Source organism: Pavona decussata, unplaced genomic scaffold, assembly GCF_977016875.1.
Source record: "Pavona decussata unplaced genomic scaffold, jaPavDecu1.1 SCAFFOLD_214, whole genome shotgun sequence".
Classification (NCBI taxonomy): Eukaryota; Metazoa; Cnidaria; class Anthozoa; order Scleractinia; family Agariciidae; genus Pavona; species Pavona decussata.
The window spans coordinates 1306619-1323231 of record NW_028145619.1 but is presented as its reverse complement, the minus strand read 5'-3'; the positions used below and the strand labels follow the sequence as shown (position 1 = coordinate 1323231).

Sequence of the window (16613 nt, the reverse complement as noted above, 5' to 3'; positions counted from 1 at the left end):
AGAACAGATATCAGTAAGTAGTGTCCGGTATTGTTAGTAGTGTAAGTAACGAGTAAGCACTGTATCGCAGGTAGAATAATGGGATCAGTAAACATGATCCGAATAATGTATTGTCTAGTGATGTATTTAGCCCATACTGTAAGTAATGTAAGACTTTGTTGTAAGTAATGTGATTTTGTAAATACCGTAAAAAAAATTGCCGTGAATTTAGTTGCTGTCCGTAAAATTGGGGTATCAAGTACGATAATAATTTTTCCACAATTCCCTTCAACCACCAATCCACTGTAAAATTTACTTTCCCGGCCGTAGAACTGGCGACCACTGACTCACTCCTCAGATCCAATTCACTGAAATCGCAAGTCCAGTCCACCCACACTTAAGCTGAGTAACTTCACTTTTTGTTTATCGATGCTACCTTGTGTCACTATCACCTCGTGTTCGAATGGCAAAGAAGCAAAATTTCACTTTTTGTTTGTGATCGATGCTACGATAGCTTGTGATCGAGTGGCAAAGAAGCATTTCCTCTATTTTAAGGTAAGGCAAACTATTTTCAGCGTTTCTCAAACCTATATTTATTTCTTTTGGTGTTAAAGGGGAAGTATCACGAGAATTGGATGTGAAAACGTTTGTCTGTCAACAGAAACAAGAAAATAATTGTATAGTTTGGTTATAAATTATCACTCCAGTGCAATAAAACTGTTGATTAGTGCCTCTGGTCAGAGACAGAGTAGGTCAGAATGGATTGAAACTTGAAAAATGTTAGGCTAATTTTTTTCAAGTTCTCGCATTTTTGTTTCGAAAATGCGCTAGAACAGATCAAGAGAAATTCCTTTCAAGAATTGAGTTGATTTCTTTCCTCTCGTTGTTCTAGAATTATTTTGTAGCTAAGTGAAGGTCTTATTTCACCATTTTTAAGTAAAGAGGTCAAAAACACCATGATACTTCAATAGAAACGAGTAAAGTGCAATTTTTACCGACAGATGGTCGCTGATGGTCGATAGAAAGTTTAGCCGTCTCACCCGCCAATGGCCGCCGTTTTGAAAGTAGGGCGTTGGGAACATTCTGCGAGCTGTTTTTGTTGTTGTATAATTTCGGCAAAGTCTGACTTCAAAAATATTCGCCTCCTGTAAGCTGAAAGTGAAACCGACATTGTCATAAAAATGCACAAAATGTTTTCAAAGGGTATCCGGTCAACTCGCCTACGTGCAAACTCGCCTACGAACAAACTCGCCTACAACTTGTCAGCTCGCCTACGTAGGCGACTTCTCTTCCTGACATAGGCGAACGATTTTCATTCTCTTGTGCTTGTGCTTGCGTCGTTGCGTCGTACGTGTAAACCGGGACGACGCAAGCATAAGCACAAGCGCAAGGAAATTAGCTGAAAAACAGTGACAAGTTGTCAGCGTACATTCTATTTACTCATGCGTTTCCATTTGCAAAATGGCGGCAGGATGCTTCTGCGCTTGCGTATGTCACCTTATGCTTTTGCTTATCGCACGTGTAAACATCCTTGTGCTTGTGCTTGTGCTTAATAAAAATTTGCTTATGCTTGCGTCGTACGTGTAAACCAAGTTTAAACGGTCTTGAGCCTCGAAGTTGTAAGCAAATCCTTTTGTTCTTGGTAAGCTTATGTGAAGCAGGACGTAATACACCAACCGAAATCGATCATCGGAAACTTAATCGATAAATCAATATTATTAATAATTAATTAATTACTATTACATATTACTAATAATCAATCGATTAGGCAAAGTAATCGATCAAAATTGATAATCACAGACGTTTGGGCATCAGAAATCGATTTCTATCGATTTTGAGAAACTGTCCAAGGAAATCGCAAGAAATAGCAGCTCATAATCTACCCAGGAAGGCAATTTGATCGAAACAATAGTGTTAAGAGTTTAACCTAGCAGATAAACGATTGTTCAAACAAAGTATAGCTCAAGTTTGATACAACTTATAATGTCTTGGGAATCTATCTTATCTTCCCATTTACACTTACGTGAATGAAAAACAGACGCTAATTTCCGTCTCTGATATTAATATTATCAAACAAAATCGATACTAATCGAGCCTTGATTAATGAAATCGATCAATATCGATAATCACAAATAATCTGGCAATCAATTTTTATCGATTTCTGATATTAATCAATTAATTGATATCGATTTGAATCGATTTTGATCGAGTAACAGAATTATCGATGTGTTACGTCCTGTGTGAAGGAACTCCAAAGAATCACTGCAGACTCTTTTGAGAGCTTTCAAAAAGAGATCCTTTATATGGCATTCACTAAATGAAACTTTTTTTCTTAAACAAGTCAAAACTGTGATTTTTATTCCCTAAAGAAGGCATTTTAGGAGTTGTGAAAAGAGTATGGGATTTGTTGTTTAGCAGCGATTCAAAGACGCTTTGCTCAACTGGATAGGTTTGAGAACATTTCTGCAATGTTGCCTTGTTTGCATGATGGTGAAATAAAATTAAAAAAATGCCATGTGACGAATTTTAGTTTCTTCCTAGAAATATATATTTTTAGTTAAAAACCTGATCTTTGATTTTGAACACAGCTTTCTGTGACTTGAGCCTATGGCTAAAGCTTGTGTTTCTACTTCTGAAGGCGTGAGAACCTTAGAACCCTGGCTGGAAATTTGAGACGAGATATAAATAATATTGTCATTTTGTATACAGCGTTTGTTTATTCAAATAACTTTTTTACTTACTGTAAGTGCTTACTAATAAGGCAGTATTTTTGTGTGATTTATGACTATGCAGGAAAAGCAGATCTTACCAAGTGCTATTGAAATCCAAAAAGGGAGTGGGGGTAACCACACATTTTTGAGAGATAATGAAGTAATTTTTACTTTATTTTTCTTAAGTTGGGGTTGCGCCTCGCATGATTATCATATTCCATTCACGCTAACCCTTTTGGTCTTTTTTTTCCAAATTTCTTTCTTTCATAATTTATGGTTTGTTGTTCATTTATTAATTAAGTAACTAATAATTAATTAATCGAGACAAGCACCGGGATATTTTCTATAACTTTCTATAACATTTTGGAACAGATCACTGTAACAATTTCCATTTACCTACAGATCTAATTATTATAGCCATCTTCTCTGTCTGTAAACTGTTATTATCTGTCAGCTGTCCAGCGTAGCATCATTAAAAATTAAATTCTGAGTAATGATTTGCAACAGAAAACAAAAGAATTCATCATATTTCTTGCCTAAAAAGTGGTCCCTACAGAAATTTGAGTAGTGGTCGCTTATGAGAGAGCTCCAGAAGAAGTATTTAACTGACGGTCACGTTGAAACGTAGACCATGCAGACTGCAGACTGCAGACTGTGCAGACTGTGCAGACCGTGCAGACTAAGTGTTATTTTTTTTTACTTGTACCTTAATTTTTCTTGTGATTTTCTCATTTTTCACCCATGGCCATTACAGGTACACATATTAATGTGTTTCGAGGTTTTTTCGAAGGGCTTAAAATGGCACAAGTTGGGTATAATTGGAAAGGCACTGTGGCTCCCGTGTTGATTGAACAAAAAAAGCATCTAGATTTCCTTCCAGGAACCTCAGTCTGTAAATTTTGTTCCTTGCATCGTGTTGTTGCCAAATGTAACTTGATACATGTGAAGGAATTTGGTTGCCTAGCACATGACCAAAATCTTGCCAGTGTTTCAGCGTGGCAATTCCTTTCTATGTCCGAACGATGGCTTCTGTCAGTGTTTTATAACGTTAGTAGAAGCTTTAAATCTTGCAAAAGATGCTATTTTGGCTTTATCCAAGCGAACGTACTGAACATAGTAATGCGTCAAGCGTTGCGGTACTCAGTAGACTCGCAGTGTTTACGTTTGTTCCGGGTAATCGATCTTATCGCTCACACTGGACCCGAAATTATGAAATTTTGCAAAATTGAAGTTTCCTATTTTACCCCAAACCTTTAACCAACGGAATTGCCTTGCATCTTTAAAGTCAACTGAAAGATTACATTTTGGGGCTGGAGATAGTAAATGCTTGAGGTGGAGAGAGACTAACACCATAAATAATGTATATTTATAAGAGCTTGAAGCTTAATGAAACGTTAAGATTAAACCGATATGAGAAACCAGTTTCGCCTTTTTTTTTTGTACAGAGAATTTTGTAATTAATGAGGAACAAAACCTGTTTTCCAGGAATCATTTACTTTATTTTCACTATGTTATAAAAGAATTGGTTCATGCTTTTAGCTGTGCGTATATCGAGTTATGGATGCACTTGGGAAGTTTGGAGAGCACTCAAGAAGCTAGAGTTGCTCTCGGCTACGCCTCCAGCAACTATTACGCTTCTCTCGTGCTCTTCAAACTTCCCGCGTGCATCCATAACTCCATATACGCACGCTAAGCATGAACCAATTCTTAAATATGCAAATCGGAACTGAAACGCGCTGGAGGAGCGAAGTCTGTTGAATTTACTGATTTTATTCCGGGTTGTAATTTATTTGTTTATTCTATATGATTTTTTACCCCGAACACTGTTTAATTCTCGAACTACCTACCGAATCATCATTGCGGCAAGGGATAAATAAGAAAAGCGTTTACAAATATAAACAAACAAGTTCCCTTCACGGTCTACGCAGAGCTCGATCGTTTCGCAAAGTACAGAAATGCGGAAATCTGTCTGTTGTAGTCTTGATATCTTCAATTCTACAGATTTATTCATCATCTCTTTTCGTTTCGTTTCGCAAAATACAGCAAGCCTCGTGGCAAGCATTTTTTTTAAAGTTGTAAAACAACAAGTCTGACTAGACGCGCGTCTGCAGATTTTTAGACGCGTATACGCGTCCGCAGCAGACGCGTTTTAGGCGTATGTTTTGGTTTGCTTAATTCAATACAATACAATACAGCCAATTACACACAACATTTACAGCACAAGATGGAAAAAACAAAGAAAGTTAAGGAAAGAAGATAATTTAATGGCGAGAAAACCTGAAAGAAACCGCGAGGCTTATAACAAGTCAGGCTTCCTCACTTAAAATTCTTGCCTGCACTGTAACAAAGGAAGCGGGAAAGTAGCTAGTGAAAGTATTTACTACTTTAATTAATGTCTTACAAGAAAAATTAAGGTACAAGTAAAAAAAAAAAACACTCAGTCTGCACAGTCTGCGCGGTCTGCACAGTCTGCACGGTCTGCAGTCTGCAGTCTGCAGTCTGCATGGTCTGCGTTTCAACATGACCGTTTAACTGAGAATCAAAACAGTTGTTTGCAACTGTGGTCACTTATTAGCCTCCAACACAGACATCCTTAGGGGTTTTTCACGCATGATGAACTCCTAAGGACATCTGCATTGGAGGCTGGTCGCTTATGAGAAGTAGTACAAGAGAGTTGACTGTATTGGTGAATATTTCCCTTGACTTTGTCTTGGGGAATATTCACCTCACCAATACACTGTATTTACTCCGCCTCAGCTTCCGCGAATAATTTATTGTTAAATATCTTCGTGATTGAAGAAAAAACTGGTAACAGATTTTTTGAAAAAAAATTGAGAAAATTCACTAAGCATTTGCAAGTTGCCATTTGTGTTAAGTATAATATGATGATGTGATTTTGTTCACTTCTTTGTTATTTATTTCCAGGGGTAGTCAATTGATAAAAATCGAAATTGATCTATCAATGGATAAAATTCAGTAAATCTGATTTGGTTAACATCGATTGTATACATTGAAAAAATTCTATGAAATGAACTGTTCACTATTCTCTTCAGAAAATAATTCCTTTTTAAGCAAATGTTCTGTTACAGTCTAATTGTTTAAAAATTCATATTTTACCTTATTTTAATTTTTCTTTTCTAAAGAATGTGCTTGGTGACCCCTCCTTTTTTCAATTTTGCAACAAACACATACTTGACGAAAATATATGAACAAAATCTCATGTTGGCTTTTATTTTATGGGAATGTCCTTAATTATGTTTACTCATTGCACTGATAAAGCAAATTCCCAAACCTCTTTTTCCTCAATATTAAGGGCCTGAGCCTTACGTTTGATGCCTAAGACAACGAATTTGTTGGACTTTCATTATAAATGGGTAACATCATGAAAAACTAATAATATCGATTTTGACACACCAAATTAATTTATCGACTTACACTGATTTCATTTGATCGTTTTATCAACACCAATTTTCATTGCACTGACTTCCATCAATTCTCTTCCCTGGATTTATTTACTTGATTAATTTGTCAGCTAGTAAAACACAACCTTAATATATATTTTTCTGTATTCTTTCCTGCCCTGAATATTCGTAATAAGTTAAGTTTAATGCATTGGCCACAACAATTACATTGATAACAAGAGATGATAACAAAAATCGCAAATGAATCGCAAGTACATGTATGTGGGGGAGATGGAGTGGGTGCCAGGAGAATTGAACAGAAGTCATCAAATTGGAATTCATCTTCACCAACTGCAACAGAATTAGTTAATTACAGTTGATACTTTTCATGCTCCAACAGAGTATTGTGAATGAATCTGGATGAATATTTTAATGTTGCCAATAAGAAGTATGTTGTTTTGCAATGTCATGATGAGGGTCTTTGTATAATAGGGAGCTCAAATATTTCAACTTTGCATGGGGATCTTAAACATTGAGCAATAATTATTAGTTAGTGCTGCGTATATGTCAGCATTGCAAAATCATAGGGCTTGGAACAGAGTGTTTAGCCAACAGATATTTTCTATCTTAAACAATGCTTGCCTGAAAACTTGTTCTCAATTTCCAAAATCATTGTTCAATGGACATGAAAACTTACAAAATATATTATTCTGATGTCATAACATTAAGGTTTATTTGTTTTGTATATAATTTGGTCACTTCGTATGTGAATGGACTGTCTTCTTAATGTGCTATAGGATGATCCCGGCTTTAGATACTGAAATTATCTGCATGATCTTTAGACCATTGTAATGTTCCATTACACAGCTATTTATGCCCACTAAAAGACTTTGAAAGGACAAATATATTTGTTAAGATTTTTAGTCAATAATATGACAATGAATTTGTATAGTGCTTAAGGGGTGTTTACACGATACCTGTGCGACATTCATTCCAGTACGAGTTTGCTCCTGTTCCCCCGTGTGGCTCTGTATTTGTTTATATGGCACCAGCACAAAGTCTCATGCTGGAGCGAGTCAAACTGTTGCGAATTCAAGCCAGGTACTGTAGCAGTGTGAGATTTTTATTCTGGTATGAAAACTCAAATATTTGCGATGTCATGTAAAGGTGGTATGACTGTTTGTCCCAGCATGAAATCACTCTCCCAGGAGTCTGGAACAGATAGCACATGCATAGTCTTTGACATCCAATCCATGTAAACATGATATGAAATAACAATGTCATATCAGTGTGAAACGTGCAAATTTTCACTTGTAAAGATCCTGTAATTCTGTAGGTTCATAGTGCTTTACAAAAATTGATTAGGTAATGTAACCCTAACTAGACCAGGATTGTTTTTGTCCTTTGGGACTGGAGGGGTGGGGGTGCACATCCCCACCCCTTTTTATGTAGTAATTTTTATTTGCCTTATAGGACACAATACTAAACACCACTTACAGTGCTTACAAAAGTTCTTATCTGTTACAATACTTACAACATTATTTTACAATGCTTACAGTACTCACTATACCCACCCCCACCCCACCTCTTTTAATTCTGTGAAAATGACACTTGGAGTAGGAATAGTACATCCAAAGATGTTTCTGTTTTCCTCTTACCCCCGCTCCCACCTGACAACTTTAAAATTCACAGGGAAACCAAAACTAAAACTTTTTACTAATACAGCTATCAAATCTTAAGCCTGGTCCTTTAGAAATGTGATAAAACCCTGGTTGGCTAGAGAAAGACCATTTTATTTTTGAGGAACATTTGTCTTCTAAAGATACAATGACTGAGGTCTGGGGTACTCAAGGCCAAGGGCAGTGATTTCCCCTTGTGGACTGACCTAGATAGTGAACAGCATTTTTAATTATTTATTTATTTATTTATTTATTTATATTTATTTAGTATTTATTTTGAATTAAGAATTTGTCAGGCTTGTGTTAGCTTTAAATACTGTTTTACAAAATCACTTTATTGTTGTGTGTATTTGGATATATGTTTTAGTTGGTTCATGTGATATGCGAAGAATACTTCATTTTTTTACCGTTGCCTCAAATTTTCCCAAATGATATCTTTAGTACTCTTTAATTTAGGCCTAATACTTAGTCTTGAGAGTAACTTTAACCAACTTGCTACAAGTTTGTAAAATGCCAGTTTTGGCTTGTAGGTTTTCCATTTTCAAAGCACTGGAGTAATGGTGGCAAACAAAGTGAAAATTATTTCAGAGTAACAAGCAAATAGACAGAAGAAACAATAAAACAAAGGGTTAGGCTGTTGGCAGATTTCATAGAATTTGCTAGCTTGAAAGAATTAATAAGAATGATGTATTATTTGAAGTAAGTGACACAAGCATCCTTGGAAAAAAAAGTCTGAGTGCTCCTATTAGGGGTCGAACCTAAGAGCTTCTGATTGCTAATTTCGGATGCTCCTGAGCTACAGGAGACTTGTGGAAGTTAATAAGGCCATTACATAACATTCTCATTTATCCAGCAGGCTTAAAATATTCCATCATATTTATCCCATTGTGCATATGCCACACATGACATTCCAGTCCTAGCAGTATGCAGCGAGCTTTCCTCTGGTTGTTGCTCAGAAGTGGAAGCTTTTTTCGTCTCAAAAGGTTTTCATCCTTTTCCTGACATATACCTCCACACTGTTAGTGCAGATCCAGGAAGACCTTTGTTCTTCAGTTGTTTGCTGAATTTTCTTGTAGAATTTCCTCTTTAATTTATACTTTGCTTTTTCTATAACTTTCTCTGCGGTTCTGTCAAGGACTGATGGTCGACCACTTCTTGGCTTGTCGTAAAACTCTTGTGAACTTGACCACTTCGCTACCCAGCTCTTGCTTTTTTGCAGTATTTTAGCAGTTTCTCGAACAGGTACTCCAGATGATCCTAGAATTGCTGCCTGTGCTCTTAAATAGACTGTTTTTTTTGGGTTCATAAATAAAAATTATATCAAGACGTGGAAAATCTACAGTATGTACTTGCTACTGAAAACAGACAAAAATGGCGGGAAAGTACAGAAACACACACGACACAGATTTGCACCTTTTGGCGGCAAAATATTTATTTCAACGGGGATTTTTATCTGACTCATACAAAAGTTCTGAAAATCGATAAACAATAAGATTTGTTAATATCTGCAAGAAAATGGAGAGAAAGATAAGAAATCTGGATGAAGTATAGACTTTTTAAAATGTCCACGAACTTTTGAAACACCCTGTAAATAGTCCATCCAAAGATGTTTACTTTGATCTGTGATCCCCTGCTCCGACCTGAACCCTCAGTCTGTCTTAAATTCACAGGGAAACTCAATCATTAAAATACAGACTTTATACTAACACTGCTTTCAATAATTTATTGTTAAACACGGAGCCATCCTATAAAAGGGAAGGACACGCCCCCTTTGAAGCGCTTTGTTGGCTGATTTCATAGAATTTGCCAGCCTGTAACATAAGTTGAAAATAAAGCAAAAACAGACAAGCCACTCCCCTTTCTTAGTTTTCCTCTTATGAAAGCAGTACCTCTCGTTAGTGATAAGCCATGGGTGAATTCATGTTGAACTTGTAAGTATCATGCCTTATTTACGGTACATAACTTAAAACTTGTTTAAGAGTTTGAATTACCGTAAATGATCTAATAGACACCACCTCTCAAATAACGTCTCTTCTCTACCAAACACCACCCCCCCACCCCCCCTCGCTGTTAAGTTTGTAAAAAACTCCTCCTATCTAATAGACATCCCCCATGGCAATTACTCCAAAATACTAGGAACCAGCAAAATAGGAAAATCAGCTTATTTGTTCAGTTACTTACTTGATTATGGAATGGGTGTTGACAGCCTGGTCACTGCTCTATACAGATTTGATTGATAAATCATTCAAGTCCTATGCATTGAATCTCACAGTTGATGGCTCTAAAGATTCAGAAATTCTTTGCTTCAAGAAAGGTAAACTGCGTAAAGCAGGAGCAGAGGCACAACTCTCCATACTGAATGAGCCAAACCTCCTAACCCCTTTCCAAGTCATTACTGACTCATGCATAAATGAGGCTAACGATGACAAGACAACAACCCTGAACAAGGATTCTGACATCGACATTGAGATATGATGGCCGGGGCGTACCAATGGGTGGGCTGGATTTGATAGTCTGTTATTTTTAAACTTTTTTGATATTTTTGCCTGTTAAAGCATATTAGTTTTATTGAGCTTGTTACAGTTATGGGAACAAATGCCTCCCATGTATTAGCCCCCCCTCCTTCCCCTTGGACCCCTCAAATTAAATAGATGCTTCGGGCATCTATTAGATCAGGCACAGTCAGTTTGTAACATAGATTTGACTTCAAATATATATGGTTTCAAATTTAAAACAAGCAAAGGTTAAACTGGAGAAATTTATCTTGTTTAGGAGGACTATTTTATAGGATGAGATTGCAGAACCTGAAAGTATTTCTAATTAATTGAATGTTTACAAGTGTGGGAGATTCCTTTCTTTCTAATATGTCGGAGCTTCTTCTCGTCAAACTACTTTCCATTATCACAGCAAATCTTACCAGCCTCTCAGTACAAAATGGATCAGTGTTTATCATGGTGACTTTATTCATAGCTATTGGCCAATTTATTTTGTATAAAAATGAAGTGATGTTTGGTCCCAAACAGTGTCCTTATCAGGGTTTGACTACATTTCCAAAACTTTTTATTATTTTTATTATTTCGTTTCAGAGCTTAAGAAGGGGAAACTATATGTGGCAAGGTTATTCATGAATAAGAGACAAGCAGGCAATAGAGGGACACTTAAAAGAGTCCACATTGTAGGGAAACATGAGTCCAAACAGTGTTGCAGGTGTTTTAGTCCAGCAGGAACTCTAAAGAAACATGAAAAAGTCCATACTGGAAAGAAGCCTTATGAATGCAAACAGTGTGGCAAGTGTTTTAGCCGAGCAAGAGACTTAAGAACACGTGAAAGAGTCCATACTGGAGAGAAACATTGTGAATGCAAACAGTGTGGCAAGTGTTTTAGCAAAGCAGGAGACTTAAGGAGACATGAAAGAGTCCATACTGGAGAGAAGCCTTACGAATGCAAACAGTGTGGCAAGTGTTTTGGCCGAGCAGGAGATTTAAGGACACATGAAAGAGTCCATACTGGAGAGAAGCCTTATGAATGCACACAGTGTGGCAAGTTTTTTAGTCAAGCAGGAACTCTAAAGAAACATGAAAGAGTTCATACTGGAGAGAAGCCTTGTGAATGCAAACAGTGTGGCAAGTGTTTTAGCCGAGCAAGAGACTTAAGGACACATGAAAGAGTCCATACTGGAGAGAAGCCTTATAAATGCAAACAATGTGGCAAGTGTTTTAGTGTAGCAGGGAACCTACGAATGCATGAAAGATTTCATACTGGAGAGAAGCCTTATGAATGCAAACAGTGTGGCAAGTTTTTTAGTCAAGCAGGAACTCTAAAGAAACATGAAAGAGTTCATACTGGAGAGAAGCCTTGTGAATGCAAACAGTGTGGCAAGTGTTTTAGTGAAGCAGGAGTTTTGAGGAAACATGAAAGAGTTCATACTGGAGAGAAGCCTTATGGATGCAAACAGTGTGGAAAGTGTTTTAGTAAGGCAGCAAACTTAAGGAGACATGAAAAAGTCCATACTGGAGAGAAGCCTTATGAATGCAAACGGTGTGGAAAGTGTTTTAGTGAAGCAGCAAACTTAAGGAGACATGAAAAAGTCCATACTGGAGAGAAGCCTTATGAATGCAAACGGTGTGGAAAGTGTTTTAGTGAAGCAGCAAACTTAAGGAGACATGAAAAAGTCCATACTGGAGAGAAGCCTTATGAATGCAAACGGTGTGGCAAGTGTTTTAGTGAAGCAGGAGTTTTGAGGAAACATGAAAGAGTTCATACTGGAGAGAAGCCTCATCAATGCAAAAAGTGTGGCAAGTGTTTTAGTGTTTTAGGGCACCAAAGGACACATGAAAGAATCCATACTGGAGAGAAGCCTTATGAATGCAAACAGTGTGGCAAGTGTTTTAGTGTAGCATGGAACCTAAGAATGCATGAAAGAGTTCATACTGGAGAGAAACCTTATGAATGCAAACAGTGTGGAAAGTATTTTAGTCAAGCAGGAAACTTGATGACACATAAAAGAGTTCATACTGGGGAGAAAGCTTCCAGATGCAAGCGGTACAACAGGAGTTCTGGCCAATTGAGAAGACTAAGGCGGTGTAAAAATGCCCGCAAGGATGCTGCAAATTGTAGTAGAGATAACGAACTGACACAAACCTCTATTTTGCAAAACCCTCAGTCAGACCATTGTCAAACGCATATTTGTTGGATTTGTCAAGAGGAGCTTAGCAGCGAGGCGGTTCTTCTTGAACACTATAAAAATCACATGACAAGTGTTTAGCTTAAATCACTGCTCTACGAACGTTTCTGTCAGACCTGTCCTTTTCGTGGCTGGGTGCTAGTTGAAAAATGCAAAATTGACTTGTTAAGGATTCGCTACATTTGATAGTGATCAAATAAGTGAGGAAATCATGAAGCTTCCAGTTACAACATTTTAATTGAACCTCGCTGTAGAGACACCCGTTTGATATGGACACTGGTTATTATGAGCTGAAGATCCAAGCATCTTTCTGAAATTAACCCACTCATACAGGCATCTTGTTTATACAAACACTTTTTAACAGTTCTGAAGGTATCCATAATAACAGGGTTTCACTGTACAGTTTATCACGAACAACAACTACAATGTCAATGGCTAAAAGAGGAGTGGAATACAATGACACCCTGTATTTGTGCTATCGCGAGTGATACCTAAAGATTTCCTTAGCCCACATTTTTAGACACGTGAAAAGTGAAAAACTGAAAACTTTCGTGAACTTAGAAGTTACTCAAGGGACTGGGTAATTTGCGAGTTGTGGAGTTGCGAGTTGCAGTTGCGAGTTGCGAGTTGCAGTTGCGAGTTGCGAGTTACAGTTGCGAGTTGCAGTTGCGAGTTGCGAGTTACAGTTGCGAGTTGCAGTTGCGAGTTGCGAGTTGCAGTTGCGAGTTGCAGTTGCGAGTTGCGAGTTGCCAGAACAAGAAAATGAAAATTTCTAGTAAAGATAACGTTATATGAAAGTTGAGAAAAGAAAAGAAAAAGGGTACTTAAATCTTTTGTTGAGTTCAGTTTTAATATAAACCAAAGTCACAACTAGAGAATAACCTTTTTGGGCAAAGGAGGTATAAGGGATCGATGCCACTGGTTTATAAATCTCTACCCTGGGTGCCAGAGGTTATTTTTTTCGTTTGAAGGAGGTTTCCCTCCTGCAAACGAAAAAAATAACCTCTGGCCCCCAAGGTAATAAATCTCAGATAACTTATAACATTGGACGAATCCTCCATGGTGAACAAAAATTAACTGCACGACTACGTACATTCCGTCAGAATTTCTAAGATTTCCCCACGCGTTTATTACATTGTAAACCGCAAAGAGCGGATTCATGTGCACGTGCATGTGCAAGTATGCAAGATCTTCACTGGTTACCCGTAGAGTTTTGGATCGAATTCAAAATATTACTACTTGTTTTCAATTAAATGGTATCGCTCCACGTTATATCTGTGATCTCATCAGGAAAAAGGCATCAATCAGAAGCTCTGTGAGATCTAATGACCTCACTTTGTTAGAGGTGCCTCGAACCAAATGTAAGACTTTTGATGATCGAGCATTCGCTTTTGCTGGTCCATCCAAGTGAAATAAGCTTCCTCTGGCAATTAGGACTGCCAAGAACTTAAATACTTTCAAGAAACACTTGAAGACATTTTTTTTAAAAAGCATATGACATCTGATTATTCCCCAAATTGTTTATTTTATTTCTTACTTTTTTGTTTGATTGATCATTCTTAAATTTTATATTTTATTGATTTGGTTAAATTTTTTGTTTTTATATTGTAAGCGCTTTTGAATATCATATAAAAAGCGCTATATAAATTGATTATTATTATTATTATTATTATTATTATTATTATTATTATTATTATTATTATTATTTTATTATTATTATTATTAAACAGGGTATCGCTACATGAACTAAAGGCTTAAACAGGATAAGCTTAGATGTCTGTTTATTGGTCTTTTGAAGGGCGGAGGGAAGCATCGATACGTAAAATACTGTTTTCAACAATGGAATGATCGTTGTCGATCATATGGAACGACCAGCCAGCTCGGAGGCCCAGTAATGTAACCATTTGAAAAACAGAACTAACGTGAAATTTTGTTGGCTACGATTCATTTTCTGAACTTTCGATTATTAGTATTGATTATTAGTATCGTTTTTATAAATTGGCACTCTTAGAAAAGTTTCCCTCGATTATGCTTTTTTTCCGGCGAATTTTTCCTCCTGAGTTTTTTCCCTTCACAAATTTTACGTGTTTTCTTTGCTTGCACATGCACGTACACATGAATCCGCTCTTTGCGGTTTAATAAACGCGTGGGAGAATCTTAGAGACTCTGACGGAATGTAGCCACATGGAAAGTTGCGATGGTAAAGACCACGTAGTCGTGCAGTTAATTTTTGTTCACCATGGAGGATTCGTCCAATGTTATAAGTTATCTGAGATTTATAAACCAGTGGCATCGATCCCTTACACTTCCTTTGCTCAAAAAGGTTATTCTCTTGTTGTGACTTTGGTTTATATTAAAACTGAACTCAACAAAAGATTTAAGTAAACCCTTTTCTCTGAAAAGTCCGTTTTTACGTCCTTGCGATCCCTAACTTTTATATAGCGTTATCTTTACTAGAAATTTTCATTTTCTTGTTTTGGCAACTCGCAACTCGCAACTCACAACTCACAACTCGCAACTCGCAACTCCACAACTCGCATTCTTCGCACACCCTTAAGAATTAAAAATAATTTAATTTAGAAATAATTTAATTAAAAAATAATTTAATTTGTCAGTTTTCACGCGAAAGCGGAACGTGCCATGTCACGCATAATTGACGTCGTAAACAAAATTATGCACATTTCTGGTGAAATGAACACTTTAAGATCTTGTCAGCTTTCATAGAGGTTTCAAAGGGAAAAAATGTTTCATTTTCGAAATTTACAACTGGTAATTTATGGGAAAGCAAACGGACGCGGTCGATAAATAATTCTTATTTAGCAAGAGCTTGTTATAGTTCATTATTTTTACTTGATGATTACGTGGACTGAACTCCAAAGGAAAAATTTCACGCATTTATGGCGGGCATGATGCGATACTTTGTTGAACAGATTTTCCTTTGTGAGATCGGCTTGCCCTACAGTAATTTTGTAATTTTGATTCCCAAAAAAACTTCAGTTGCCCATCGGGCAAGTGATGGTTAGAATCCACTAGCCCGATCGCAAAATCCAGTAGCCCCGGACTATCGGGGACACGAATTTGCATGACGTAGCTGCACATGGCGTGCTTCTATGAACTTTGAATAAAGAAACACGTGATTTTTTTTTTAATCGGCGCATCAGAATACAAGAGTACAAGAATGGTTATTTTTCGTTACATAATCGGGCAAAGATATAGTTTCTTTTAGCTTTCAAGGAAGTTTCCGTAGCCGTCTAAATTTCAATTACTGTGTCATCTGCATTCACGAGTTGGCTCACAGGAGCCTTTGATTGTTACTGTTATTGTTCATATCGTTAAAGGGTTTTTCTAATGTTGTTGATGTTTTTATTGACAAAAAAATTATTATTAAATATGGTGATTATCAGTAGAACGAAGCGTAATATCTTTTCTTTGTATCAAAAGTACACGAATGCATGGATTGAATTGCAACCAGTAAAACCCAACTGAAGAGGGAGATATGGAATGGCGCGAGCCAACAAATTTTTGCTCGTGGTTAAAATAAATTATAATCTGGAAGATTTCCTCCTTCTATATTCCTCAGTACATCATTTTATTTATTTATTTATTTATTTATTTATTTATTTATTTATTTAGTTATTTATTTATTCACTTTTTTTTTTGGCATTTTCCACCCTCCGGGAACTTTTTATCGGTCACTAAACTGTATCCTCGGGCCCGTTTCTCGAAGTGCCGGTAACTTACCGGGCCCGATAAGTGATTTTGGTGATAAATGTTTCCTAGCAGAAGTCAATTTTTGTTAGCTTTGAATACTAAAATTTTAAAATTTTTTAATTGTATGAAAACATTGGCCAAGTACAATGTCTGTAATCACTGTAATCCGCGAAAAAAACACTTTAAAATATACTTATCGGGCCCGGTAAGTTACCGGGACTTTCAAGATACGGGCTCCTGGTATCTGGCAAGGCTTCATGTTCAGCCAGTAGGCTCCGACAGTCTGGTTGCGCATTGTGAGTTGTCAGTTGCGAACTCGTCGATCGCTTCATTCAATGCTTAGGATAAATTAGCGACACTAATCAAGCAATCTTCTTTGGTTCTCTAGGATTCATAATACCCAAGTAATTAAAGTAGTTTTGAAAGTTCATCACAACACCGCCTATAT

At 36.9% G+C, this 16613-nt stretch overlaps 1 protein-coding gene across 1 annotated transcript; it reads left to right on the top strand.

Moving 5' to 3' along the window:
- The first annotated feature begins 409 nt into the window (after positions 1-409).
- Positions 410-15979, top strand: LOC146460146 (uncharacterized). The gene is made up of 2 exons (XM_085088393.1): positions 410-534; positions 10857-15979. The coding sequence occupies exon 2, from the start codon at positions 10895-10897 to the stop codon at positions 12533-12535; it is 1641 nt and encodes a 546-aa protein (XP_084944519.1). The 5' UTR covers positions 410-534; positions 10857-10894; the 3' UTR covers positions 12536-15979.
- The last annotated feature ends 634 nt before the right edge of the window (positions 15980-16613 follow it).